This window comes from Leptodactylus fuscus, chromosome 5 (genome assembly GCF_031893055.1).
Source record: "Leptodactylus fuscus isolate aLepFus1 chromosome 5, aLepFus1.hap2, whole genome shotgun sequence".
NCBI lineage: Eukaryota > Metazoa > Chordata > Amphibia > Anura > Leptodactylidae > Leptodactylus > Leptodactylus fuscus.
Window position 1 is genome coordinate 210,978,305 of NC_134269.1, and position 13,885 is coordinate 210,992,189.

The 13,885-nt window shown below is 41.0% G+C and overlaps 1 protein-coding gene across 1 annotated transcript in view; it reads right to left on the reverse strand.

Annotated features, from left to right (window-relative positions):
* Positions 1-7,743: 7,743 nt before the first annotated feature.
* The window catches only part of TMEM178B (transmembrane protein 178B), a 160,977-nt gene continuing 154,835 nt past the window's right edge, over positions 7,744-13,885 (reverse strand). Inside the window, exons 4-5 of the mRNA XM_075275240.1 lie at positions 10,699-10,836; positions 7,744-9,030 (exon numbers count right to left, since the gene is read on the reverse strand). Coding sequence (XP_075131341.1) covers positions 8,780-9,030; positions 10,699-10,836 — 389 coding nt within the window. The 3' untranslated portion in view covers positions 7,744-8,779. The remainder of the gene's footprint in view (positions 9,031-10,698; positions 10,837-13,885) is intronic.

Genomic DNA, 13,885 nt, shown 5'->3' on the forward strand with positions numbered 1-13,885 from the left:
TTTTGGCGCAAATTGTCACTAAATGGGCGTGGCAAGACTTTTCGGATAAAGTAAATATGGATCTATATGGGCACTGTATGGCTCTGTTGGTACATTTAGGCTCCATATTGGCAGATTATCATTTTGCTTGGCACTGTATGGGTACGGTATGGCACTATAGACAAACTATGAAATCTGCGGAGAAAACTCCAGGGTGCCATGGGTGAGAGGGACGTCCCTATCTAAGAGTGATATAAGATTGATATAAACGTATTGTCATCGTGTAACGGCCACCCAGATGGAAGAACAAAGGGTTACTAGGAAAATTTACTTTTTCCGAAGCAACAGCGCCACTCTTAGCCACAGGCTGTGTCTAGTATTGCAGTTTCACCCCATTCATTTCTTGCTAGCTTGACTTACAATACCACTGCTGTCCATACACACCAAGAAAGAGCACAGCAGACACACAACATTGTTTATTAAGATTTGTTGGTTGTTCGTTTAATCAGTTTACATTCCACAACTGACAATTTAATCATTTGTATTTTTTAATTTCATGAACAGATTGATTGATTATTGATTAGACGGACGTCCGGCTGCCGCGTAGCCATCACTTCCAGGAAAGATGCAGCCATGTAATACCCATTATTGTATAATGTATGCTTCCCCATGAACCTCAGGGGCGGGGTTTTAAATAGGACCCGCCCTCCTTTCACAAAGTATCCACCTCTGCTTACCATTCCCTGTACATGATTGGCTAAAAAATTTTATTAAATGTTTATTGCCTCCCCTACGCCTCCATATTGGTGCACTATTAGTCCGTGAACTTGTTCCCCTATTCTTCCTATACCCTGAACGGGCACAAATTTTTTGGGGTGGTATTTTTATGCTTCTTGCTGGCTTAATGGTTGAGAGTCCTGTGTGTCTTGATGAGGCGGGTGGGGGATTTTACAAGTGTCTAAGACATTATTTTTAGGATAGATCATCAATTGAAGATCCATATGAGTCTGACACCTGATACCCCTTTGGGTCGACTAACTGGGAGTGCCTCTTCCCCTTCACAGGCTGTCATGTTCATCGGTCACATGGCCTGATCGCAGCTTAGTCGTATTCCATTAAATAGTTTGAGTTGCAATACCAAGCACATCCACTATACAATGTATGGCGCTGTGCTCCATAAAAGGTGAAAAGGCTTCAGAGCTTACCCAAATTCTGAAGCCTCATCAAACAGCTGGGGCCCGGGTGTCGGACCCCTGAGACCTAATGTGTGGACCTCAATGAGGGGTGCATTATATCATTGGGAGTTCAATGGGACATTATACTATGTGAGGACCACAAGAGGCATGACGCCATGTCAAGGGTGTGTTATACTGTGTGGGGGCACAAAGTGACATGGGCGGTGCCAAAGTGGAAGTGGGTGGGGCTGTAGGTGGGTCTTTCTATACGTAACTTTGCAGTGGAACGCTGCACACTATGAGTCCGTTGAGTGTTGGGATTATGATACGGCTATATATAGATATAGAGCTTATGTAAAACATGGACATCATTGCGGCAAAGAAGTCTCCATATACCCAGTAAAGCAGGCAGACTATTACTTAGCGGTAATGAAACCATACCTCGCTCCCATTCTGTTTATTGCCATAATGACGCCTCGTTCTGGGTCTTCGGGGTAGAATATACATATATTTTTATGAGTCACTCTTATTATGATATACCGTACCACGAAGAAGATTACTCAGTGACTAAATCGGGCAACGGAAGGAAAAAAAACAACCTTATAAATCAGTGACTAAAGGCTGATACAGAAAGATTAAAGTAAAGGGTTTCGATATCAATGATGTCATCGATCTATGGGGGGCCAGAATGGTGGTGGGCCCAATGTAACGTAGATGCTTGAGGAAGGGGGATCTATAGGGGCAGAAACTTGTGACCCTATTGGTCACCAAAGACAGAGTCAAAGTTCTTTTGTGGAGTGTTCGATGGCCTAGTGGTCACCTCTGATCTCCTTAGTATTTCATGGTGCCTACTAATACCAATGGGCGGGTATGTAATAGGTGGGCGACAGCTCTGACCAGCTAGTAAGGGGGCTCTTCTAGTACCTATACCATGAGAAGGCGTATGGACATGGGCAGTCTTGGTTAAGACATGTCATTGGCCAAAATCTTAGCATTTAAGCCCCACCCAGGAGCTCCCAAATGCAAAAACGATTTTGTATAAAATATCCAAAACAAAAAAGAAAATTAAAAAAACATCTAGAACCTCTAGATGCCCCCCTACATATGTTGGACATCCACTTCCCTAGTAAATTCCATATCAACACACTGTAATACAATTTGGAGGGTTTAATGGGTACCACTGGCTGCATCTTTATGGGCCGAACAACCCCACACGCCCCCCATGATCAACATAGTTTGCCAGCACTACCCGACCCAAATACATACTCGAGCAACTTAGGAATTGGTTTTCCATCCAACCATGAGACACCTTTGACTTACAAGCATCACGTTGTCTTTCCATTCCCCTTCATCGTAGGTTAAGTTTATATATTTAGGTTTTTTATTTATTTCATTTTTTTTTTTTTTTACATTTGTACAGACATTATTTATACAAAAACACTCTCACATCAGGACCCACGTGGAAATAATGGGCAAATAACGGAGGGCGTTCCTCAGGGGCGGGGATTAATACTTGAAGATCCCACTGATTTTTTGGCATCAGAATTTGACCATGGTTTAGTTGACATAACATTGGTAATTGGTCACCCGGGGCTTTTTAGCCTTAGTCATTGTAATGTGGAATATAGAGTGGACAGAAAGTGGAGTGGTTGCCCGTACTGGGAACTAACTGGTTGGCAGGGGCACCATCCCCACTTTTTGTCCATAATTTCTTGGGCCACATTTTTGGATTTATTTCTAAAAAAAAGTCCTTCTAAAAAAAATTCTTGACTTCTTGGTTAAATCTATTTTTGAGAAGTGGACACCTTTTACGTGTTCCGCATGGGTGTTCGTCCAGTCTCCCCATGCTCTTTAAGGGTGTTTTCTTGTTAGGGCCTTTAGATGGTATCGAGGAGTAAATCTTGACTTAGCGTGGCCATGTATCACATGGACAGCCATTGCCTTGAATGACTAGTGGTTGGGGGTTCCGAAGTCAGGTGGTCAAAGGGATGGCTTTAGTGTAACAAGGGGGCATCATCATGGGATACCCCCTTATTTGGTAGATCGGCCTACTTTTGTGCACTGAGCTTCCCCTTCTACTATAGATTGGACTCTTCAAAAATTTTACGGGAGGGAAAAATCGCTTTAAAGGAGTTGTCCAGTGAAACCAAAAAATAGGTGGAGAAAAAAATATATTATTAGAGGATCGGCCCCCGATACGCCCTTTCCTAAACTGTGTGTTCTAAGCTTCCCGATCCCTCTCAACATACAGGAATCTAAGACACCGCATTGCAATGGCCTGTGATTGGCTGATGATTCATTTCCTGTATGTTGTGAAGGATCGGGAAGTAGAAACCGGCAGGATCGGAATAGGAGGGATCGATAAGATATGACTTTGTAAATTTTTCACGCCTTTCTGAGCCTTTTCAAAAATTCAATTTCAATTTTGGGTAGACAACCCCTTTAAAGGATAGAAATAACTCACGGAATGAAAACGAGAAAAAAAATTCTTATTCGGTATCCCGTGCGTGTATTTACGTCTCCATCCCAGAGCATTGTGGAGCATAGAATGCCCATGTTACAATCGGACTGGTCCATGTAGCACCGGACTATGTTAGAGGCACTGTATAACTCCGAGCGGAAAAAGGTTTAACAGTCTTCAGCTGCGCTCCTCCCGACACTGCCAAGTCAGCAGAAAGTGACAGTGAAGTCTTGTGTATTCTGTTTACTGTATTTTAATTTCTGATGATGTTCTCTATTGTGTCTTATTAATCCACCAGCTGCCAAAAAAGGTGTAAGATAAGCAGAAAAGGGGTAAGTTGACCGTAGCGGTGCAATTAGGGCGCCTTGTTGGAAAACAAAATCTACATGCGTCTGCTCGTCCTCACCGAGCTCAGAATAATGCGTGGGGTGAAGGATTGTCAATCTGGAGCATTCTGACCTTATACATTTTTTCGTCTCAGACAGTATTTTTGTGGAAGTAATGCACATCGTAGTTTTGTGGGCCGTTTTTATGGGGGGTTCACCTGTTTTGCCTTCAGAAACTGGTCATAGTTAGAGACTATGAAGTCCTCTGGATTACTTATAGTTGGTCATATAGCCAACATATCCAGAGACGTAATGTAGAACATCTGGATCCTCAAGCACCTGAGCCCAGTTGGGCTACCCCTACACCCTCTCTCGCGACAGATGTGGTGACCCATCTTGGGATATAGCGAACCAAGATCATAGCGAACATCAGATCTATGTGAGTCCTACAAAAATTCAGGAATTCATACATGTGATCCCCATGTACCTGCTGATGTTTTTGAATCCTAAAAAGTGTTCATGACTGATAATTATAGATGGATGGAGAAAGCATCACATTAGATTTCATTTAAAGTCTACGGTCAAGCATACTTTTGTGGTTTTGACCTTTTCTGAAAACTGGAAGTTATTTCTTGGTCAGAGGCTCGGCAGTTCAGGCAGAAGACCTGGTTGGGACTGTCTAAGGACCCCCCAAGATAGTAGGTTGTGAGTCTACATGTCTATTTTTGTCTTATGTTGACCATATTCTTCACCCTGTCTTGTATTCCTATTCCTGTTGAGTTGGACTCCCGATATGCCAGTTTATGGTCATGTCATAGTCAATCAAGTTTATGAAAATGTTCTTCTGATTGTTACCCTAATGTTTGGTCATATTTTGTGCAGTGATGCTTCCTAAAACTTTCCCTTTTTAACCACCAAGGACTCTGTGGACATTAATCATCTCTTCTCTGAGACATTTAGTAGACCACGCATATAAAATAACTGAAGGTCAAGCCTTCTCAAATGTGTTTGGACACTTTTAGGTTCTTCTTCCGGCAATTAAACAGGACCTTTCATCATCTCCACCAAGTCTCACTTTTTGTATCCTGCAGTAAGTGCAGCTCCACTGTCTCCAACGAGGTTGGTATGTTGGAGGTGGTGAAAGGTCCTCTTTAAAATGGACCACCCCTGGTTGATGAGGTGCTGGTAAACATTGGGAGCCCTTCTAAGGTCCATCCAACCATTGAGAAGAGGATATACGAGCATGAGCTGGACTCCATCTACCCCATCTTCCCATTTTGTTCATCTTTTGAGTCATTTTTTAAAAAATTTTTACAAAAAAGTTTTAAGATACAGTACTGTATTTTTTACTTATCAGATCCTTAAAGTGTCTGTTGAGTCTCTCAATACCAGACCTAGCTCTGTTGCTGCTGAGACGTGATTCCACCAACACTAATAGTGCGCATCTTATTTATGGACTCGAAGTCTCGGATAAGTAATTAGTGATGAGGAAGATTTAAGGGAGTTTGTTGCTGATCACATTTTGATAAGAATAACAAGCTCCTTAGGGTCCTCCTTAAATGTGTTTTTAAGGTTCTTGCTGCTTCTCACAAAAGATTTACTACGTACGACTAATCTTCCTGGGAGGACGTATTACTGCGGTGGAATGGACCTGTGTGCATCATTCTCCGGAAACTTGAAATGTTACCGAGTTTATAAGTGATCTTTATTACATTTGGAGATAATTAATCAGCCGAGTATGTAGGCCATTTAAGTCTTGCTACAATATAAGTACATTCAAGGACAGCATGACAAACAACCGTACCCATTGCGGTACCCTTCCCACTTGCCAATAACACTGCAGCCTTTAGATAGAAATCTCATCCATTATGGACATGTTGGGATTATTACTCATTAAATAATTATTTTGTCGTAAACTGAAATGTTAAAGGGGACCTTTGACCACCTCCACCAACTCCAACTCATTTCGTCCTTCATTAGGTGCCGTTCCACTGATCCCAGCGCAGTTGGAATTTTTTCTTTAGCCCCTACCAATCCCGAGGAAATCATTTGTTAGTTTCAGCATGATTATACTCTCTACTTTTAGGTGGGCGGTTCTAGACTACAGCAGAAAGATAGAGACCGCCCACCTGATAGCAGAGAACACAATTGTGCTGAAACTATCAACAGTGATCAGGATTGGTGCGAGCTAGAGAAAAAATTCCAACTAAGCTAGAATCAGTGGAACGGCACCTATTGAAGGATGGAAAGAGTTGGACTTGGTTGAAATGGTCAAATGTCTCCTTTAAATGGTATACACCGTATTAAAGTATAATTGCTTGCTCTTGTGCCCATACAGTCAAAAATATGGGTCTCATTTTACTGTCATTTACTCTTCCAAATGATCGATCATTGATTCATTCATTTGCCCCTTCTTTCATATGGTTAATAGCATTAGGTTCAACACATCCTCCTGTGTAAATGTGAAACAAATTTAGGACTAAGACAAATTTTAGGACAAAAATTCTTGACCAACTACAAGCGAGTGTATATTTTTTGGTTGGCTGATGGCTGGCACCTTTACATGGGGCAAGTATTTCTACAATCATTCATTTCTTGTGTAAAAAGGCCCTTTAAGGGATATTATGGTAACATAACTTTTTAGTCTTCAACTAAAGGGGCACCACCAATTTCGAAAACAGGAGTACCGTTTGCCCTTTATCAATGGAGGAACAAGTACTAAAGCTCCATATAATTCTATGGGACTGCATACAGATGAGTGAACCAACCTGTACCTATTCCTTAACTGGAACTCCATTTATATGGGGCACACAGGATCCCATTATCATGAGTCCCAGTGGTTGAACCCCCACCATTGGGGATAACTTGTAATTACCAAAATACGTCTTTAAGCTTTCTGTACACGAGTGTAGAAGACCTCAGTTGGTTGGTGTTTTATAGTTTCTATCAATTCTTGCTGTGAAAAATACCTGTACATAATGGACTCAATTATAAGTCAAAAGAGTTCGTAGGGCTCCGTTGACTGATTTGAGCCATTAGAGGGTCAGGGGTACGTGACCTCACCTTATCTGTGTGCCAGACTGGAAAAGTAAAGACCCATAGTCATAAAAATGGCAAAAAGTAGAACATTTTTGGCATGATTTTAGCTAACTTTCTGCTGGTGATATTTACATTCTACTAAGTAAAACCTAAGCTATCTGCTTTAGTCATTCTTGTGCTCCTGGAACTCATCATGTTCCTTTCATGTATGGTATATAGATGACTAAATTTTTTGAAAAACTTGAGCTGCCTCTTCCAAGACCCACAGATCCCCACAAAAGATTGTTTGGTGTCATTCAAGTTGACAAACGTTGTATAATGGCATACTATGACTAAATTTTCAAGTTCTGTGGCCTTTTCCATTGATGCTGACCCCAAATTTTATAGTGCTGAGCAGCCCAGTGTGGGTGGGATTAAGAACTCTACTCCACAAATAAAAACAAATGGAGGCCCAAGGTCCAAGGACTCAAAGTAGTCATTTTTGTCGTACTATTTTGTCGAAACCATGCCGTAACGCCCAACAAAATAGTCAACCTTTATTGCTACAAAGACCCCCATACGTCTAACCATTCCTTACCAGAATATCATCTTCGTTTTCGAGATCTCTATACAAAAGCTGCAGTGTTTTTGGTGCAAATTACGGGGGGGAAAGGACCTGCTTACTTTGTGTTTGTTTCCAGTGCTCCATAGATGGAAGGTATGACATCTTACATTACATCAAACAAAAGATAAATCTCTGATCAGACCTTGTAGAAAAGTAAATTTACAATGGATTTTTTTTATATTTTAGGCCAAGTTTGGGTACCATATGACTCCAATCATCATCAATAGTATTACATCCACCACTGTAACCCCAACATGAGAAATCCTTCTCAATCCCCTTGTGAGGTTCAAGTCATACATCTTATCCATGGAGAACTCAACGTGATAACGGAACTGGACTTTGTTTTTTTTTAATTCCTAAAAAAAAAGAAAAACAAAATAAGAACCCAAAAAAATTCCAAAGTCTTAGTGACGCGTAAAGGACTGGCACAGAGAGAAAAGTTTATTTCCATTAGGCCTTGTGCTTCTGCCATTGGTTTGAGTCCATCCTATACACCAGGCACGTGCTAAGGCAGCAGAGACGCCACAACTGAGCGAGCAGGAATCGACATAGGCTTTCTTTATATATATATATTTTTTTGCCACGTGTTCACAGACTTCACTGTCATGGAAAACAACAAGTTGGGACTTACTGGTTCATTGTCAGTTGACGTGGGAGATTATGACATGGTTAGCAATCGTTTTTTTTTTTTTTACGTTTTGCCAAATTCAGAAATACATTTTGTTTTTGGAATTTTTTTCATCAAGATTTCCAAGTCATCGATGGTCGGAAAATGCGTGGTCAAGATTATTTCCATGTGAGGTCCCAAAGGGAAGTCATTGTCGAGGAGGTCTTACCGAGGTGGTCTGTGATCCTCTCCGTAGATCTAGTGACAACAGGTTGATGTAAAAGAAAACATTGTGACAAACAAGAAAGGTCCTCGTGAGAAAAGTTCCCCTTGATATCTAATATATGGTCCAAGAAAACAAAAGCGTTGGTGAATGAGATATATACATAGTCCTTGACATGGACTCTACCATCATGAGGAGCTAAAGTTACCATTGACACTCCATGCCGACATCACCCTGTAGTGGCATACAAATATGGCCACCTTGTAATGGATGAGATGGGTGACGAAGAGATATTAGTAGTCCAGGCATTAGTATAAGGTAGGATGGCCCGTCTCTCATTCTGGTTTGTGCTCTCTAGAGGGTTTTTAGCACACTGTTCCATTCTCAGGACGTGTTTTGGGGCAGTTGGTCCTCAGGACGGGCTGTACTGAAGGTGCTAAGGTGCAGAAGAAGCCTGAGATTAACGTTAGGCCCAAGCCCCCCCAGGCACAGAACATGGACCATCCATAACCATGGCTGATGTCATCAGGTAGCCCGTACAGAAATCGAGGGTAACGGGAGAGCTCAAAGTTGATCCCCGCTACACAAGTGCACAGTGAAATGATACAGAAAGTGCCTGCGGGAAGACATTAAACAGAAAGTATTAGAAGAGGTCAACGACAATAGGTTTCCACAATGGAGACATTATGGTGGTGTCTCATACCAATATAAGAGTACCTTGGTATATTAAGGTCATATATTCAGGGGTGGACAATCTATAATGTGAGAATTAGCACTCTTGTCTCAGTCGCTGTCCTCTTCTCTGCCCACAGAGGGCAGCATGAGGTTTCTGTCCTTAGCTCTATGATATTTGAGCAAGTAAAAGGCTGGAAAATTACCAGAACAAGGACCCTCATATTGGGAGACATCTTTGTCCGCCCCACAGACTTTGAATGGAGTAGCAATGGCCAAGCATGACCATTTCTCCAAATGGATGACATAGGACCCCCAATCTTGTGATTAGTGGGACCCCCAACTATCAGATACATATAACCTACTGGGATAACTCCTTTAAACTTCAGGGTGTGCGGTCTGTAAGGTGAAGTGCCTACAGGGGGCAGCACTGTTGGAAGAGGAAGTAGTTTGGCAGTAAGACATAGAATTAGGCTGTAAGGAGGGACATGAATCTGTGGGCAGAGATGGGGGGACATGAATCTGGGGACAGAGATGGGGGGACATGAATCTGGGGACAGAGATGGGGGGACATGAATCTGGGGACAGAGATGGGGGGACATGAATCTGGGGACAGAGATGGGGGGACATGAATCTGGGGGCAGAGATGGAGGGGACATGAATCTGAGAGCAGATGAAGGGTGTATATGAAACTGGGGGCAGAGATGAAGGGGGGATATATAATTTACGGGTGACTGTAGGATTATACTGTGTGCGGGCACATGAAAAATTAATGAGAATGGGCGGAGTCAACACAAAAGTGGGTGGGGCTAAATTTGCCACACATTTTGTCCCTCTTTCGGTTCTTCAAAAGTTGGGAGGTATGTAGTTACCGCTATGAGTTCTTGCACTTACCACCATTTAAATTTCCAAATTCGGGGCATTTAAAAGCGTTTTCCATGATTTTTTTGGTGGCTAGACTAGGCCATCACTATAGAGTGGGGTCTGCCCCATGACCTAGTACTATACACATACTTGCCAACGTTTGGTTTGGGTCTTTAGGGAGAGTGGTACACTTTGTGAAAAGTTCTAACCTAAGTCACATTCCCTATTAGAGTGGCCATGCCCCCATTTTATAACCAACACACCCCTTTCTTGTGATATGGGCATTAAACCCGCTGACCACACCCAATTTGGGGACATCAGTGGGATAAAAATTATCCAAAATTCATATAAAATGACTACCCCAGGAGCCTGGGATATTTGTCTTTTCTTTTGGGAGTCCGGGAGGTCATCCCTGTTAGGAGAACTTCCAGTCAGCTGGCCATGAGTCTTCTGCTGGGCCCGTGTATGAAGCTGAAGCAGAAGGCTCCGTACAACACAAGTGTGATTTCACAAGTCATCTTTGTTTGACATCATCGCGGCAGTAACACTACACCACCACTACACAGTGTATGGCGCTATCTTCTTCTGGCTCCGTACATTGGCCTAGCGGCAGTCCTTAATGGTGCCCTTCCCCTCCTCCCCAAACAGAATGTTGCCCCTTACAGTCAGGAAGATGTGCCCTCTGAGGTTCAGACCACCCCTGACTAAGATTTCACCAAGTTATATGTATTAAGCCCCTCCCACGTACCTCCCATGAGGAAGAGTAGACCGGCAACATATTGCATGAGCCCCCTGTCCCAGCAGCAGCCCAGCACTCCAATGATCCAGCCGAACAGAATGATGGCGACGGCCATTCCCATAAATCCAGCCGTCATCCGGCGTAAATCTGGGGGGAAAAAAATGGACGAAATGTAAAACTAAACAACAATAACACAAAACTATAAGTAATAGATCAACAATATACAATATTAGGTAGAAACTTCTGTTTAACATAGTTGTTTAAGTCATTAATCTGGGTGACAACCATCTTGGGCTCCACTATAGCTCCGCCCCCTGCAGTTGTCACCCAACCAATTCACAGTGGCAAAGTTTCCTGATATTCCCTGATATTATACCAGACAAGTAATGTGATATATATATATATATATATATATATATATATATATATATATATATATATGTATACTGACTCATCTGGTTATATCCTGTATAGAAACTCTAGACAGATATTAAAAAATGGACATTCCCTTTAATTGTTTAGTGGGTGGGCAATAAGTAGAAATGGTTGACCCTCCCAAAGTTTCGGGTTTGGGTGACAAGAATCTACATTTGTTCAATTTTCTTAAGAACCAAACAATTTGGGATATTTGAGATGAACCCGACTCCTGGGGTATTGGTGGCAATAAGAACCGGAATAGAATCTGACCATGTGCCGATCACACAGCTACCTGGTTTGTTACCATTCACCGGCTGAAGGCAGAGATCTTCCAATTTATGAGGAGTTGATGCCATAACGATGCTGGAATTGGTATATCCTTACACTAGACCTGGTGTTGCCGGAATACTCCTTTATTTGAGGTGTATGAGGCCCCCCTGTGCATTGTACAGTACCGCTGTGTGCGGCAGGGAAGGGTTAAGCGCAGGTTGACTAGGTATTTTCAAGGCTTTGTAAGCACATTATAAATTAATGAATGCATTCAGCGCTCCGCACACTGCAGCCTGGGGTCTGACAACAGAACACGCTGCTGTCTATAGCGCTGTAGAGATGTATGGCTGACATGGGGAGAACCACTCAACCTTTTCACCATCCGTATCCTCGGTTAGAAAGGTTCTGTGCCGCATAGACCTGCATCATATACGGCTAATGCTGACTGTATACATGGCATCTATAAGGAATCTTCTATACAGAGTAATATCATCGTGGTGTGTATAGTCTTATAATACACATCAGACATATTGTACGTACTATTGTCATAGTGTTTCGTAACACAACAATCAAGAAATACCGCCATCTGTATTAGAGGTTCTGCAGTAGCTCAGGCAAAGGAAGAGGGGAAAATTATTAAAATCGTTGTTATATTCAAAATTGGGTTCCGAAGCAACTGAATTGTGTATGGTGGACGGTACAAACCCTGTATATACTGTATACCCTGTTATTATATCTGGACGCCACAGTCAGTTCAACTATAATACTGCTCCTATGTACAAGAATATAACTACTATAATACTGCCCCCTATGTACAAGAATATAACTACTATAATACTGCTCCTATGTACAAGAATATACCTACTATAATACTACTCCTATGTACAAGAATATAACTACTATAATACTACTCCTATGTACAAGAATATAACTACTATAATACTACTCCTATGTACAAGAATATAACTACTATAATACTACTCCTATGTACAAGAATATACCTACTATAATACTGCCCCTATGTACAAGAATATAACTACTATAATACTACTCCTATGTACAAGAATATAACTACTATAATACTACTCCTATGTACAAGAATATAACTACTATAATACTGCTCCTATGTACAAGAATATAACTACTATAATACTGCTCCTATGTACAAGAATATAACTACTATAATACTGCTCCTATGTACAAGAATATAACTACTATAATACTGCTCCTACGTACAAGAATATAACTACTATAATACTGCTCCTATGTACAAGAATATAACTACTATAATACTACTCCTACGTACAAGAATATAACTACTATAATACTACTCCTATGTACAAGAATATAACTACTATAATACTTCTCCTACGTACAAGAATATAACTACTATAATACTGCTCCTACGTACAAGAATATAACTACTATAATACTACTCCTACGTACAAGAATATAACTACTATAATACTGCTCCTATGTACAAGAATATAACTACTATAATACTACCCCTATGTACAAGAATATAACTACTATAATACTACTCCTATGTACAAGAATATAACTACTATAATACTACTCCTATGTACAAGAATATAACTACTATAATACTACTCCTACGTACAAGAATATAACTACTATAATACTACTCCTATGTACAAGAATATAACTACTATAATACTGCCCCTATGTACAAGAATATAACTACTATAATACTACCCCTATGTACAAGAATATAACTACTATAATACTACTCCTATGTACAAGAATATAACTACTATAATACTACTCCTATGTACAAGAATATAACTACTATAATACTACTCCTATGTACAAGAATATAACTACTATAATACTACTCCTATGTACAAGAATATAACTACTATAATACTTCTCCTACGTACACGAATATAACTACTATAATACTACCTCCTATGTAAAAGAATATAACTACTATAATACTGCCCCTATGTACAAGAATATAACTACTATAATACTGCTCCTATGTACAAGAATATAACTACTATAATACTGCTCCTATGTACAAGAATATAACTACTATAATACTACCCCTATGTACAAGAATATAACTACTATAATACTGCTCCTATGTACAAGAATATAACTACTATAATACTGCCCCCTATATACCAGATAGAATGTAACACATGGAGATATAATATACTATATAATACACTTTCTTATATTGTTCCGCTTTCTGCCTTTTTCTTATTCTGACCGTCCTTTCAGCTGTTGTGTCTGCACAATCCTCAGCAGAATCTCAAGCAGATTTTGCCGGCCGCCCCTGACCCGGTAGACTTCCTCTTCAGATTAGTAGTGACAAGGCCCTGACACGTATTTACATATTTAGGAGGACGCGGCTGTATGAGGTCAGGTGTGCACGTACCGCACCGTAAGACAAGGCTGCTCTGCATGAAGGACATCGCCATCATCTCCTGACACCTTTCGTATCAGCTTGGCCAAACCTGCTCTGTCCATGGTGCCGGGACCT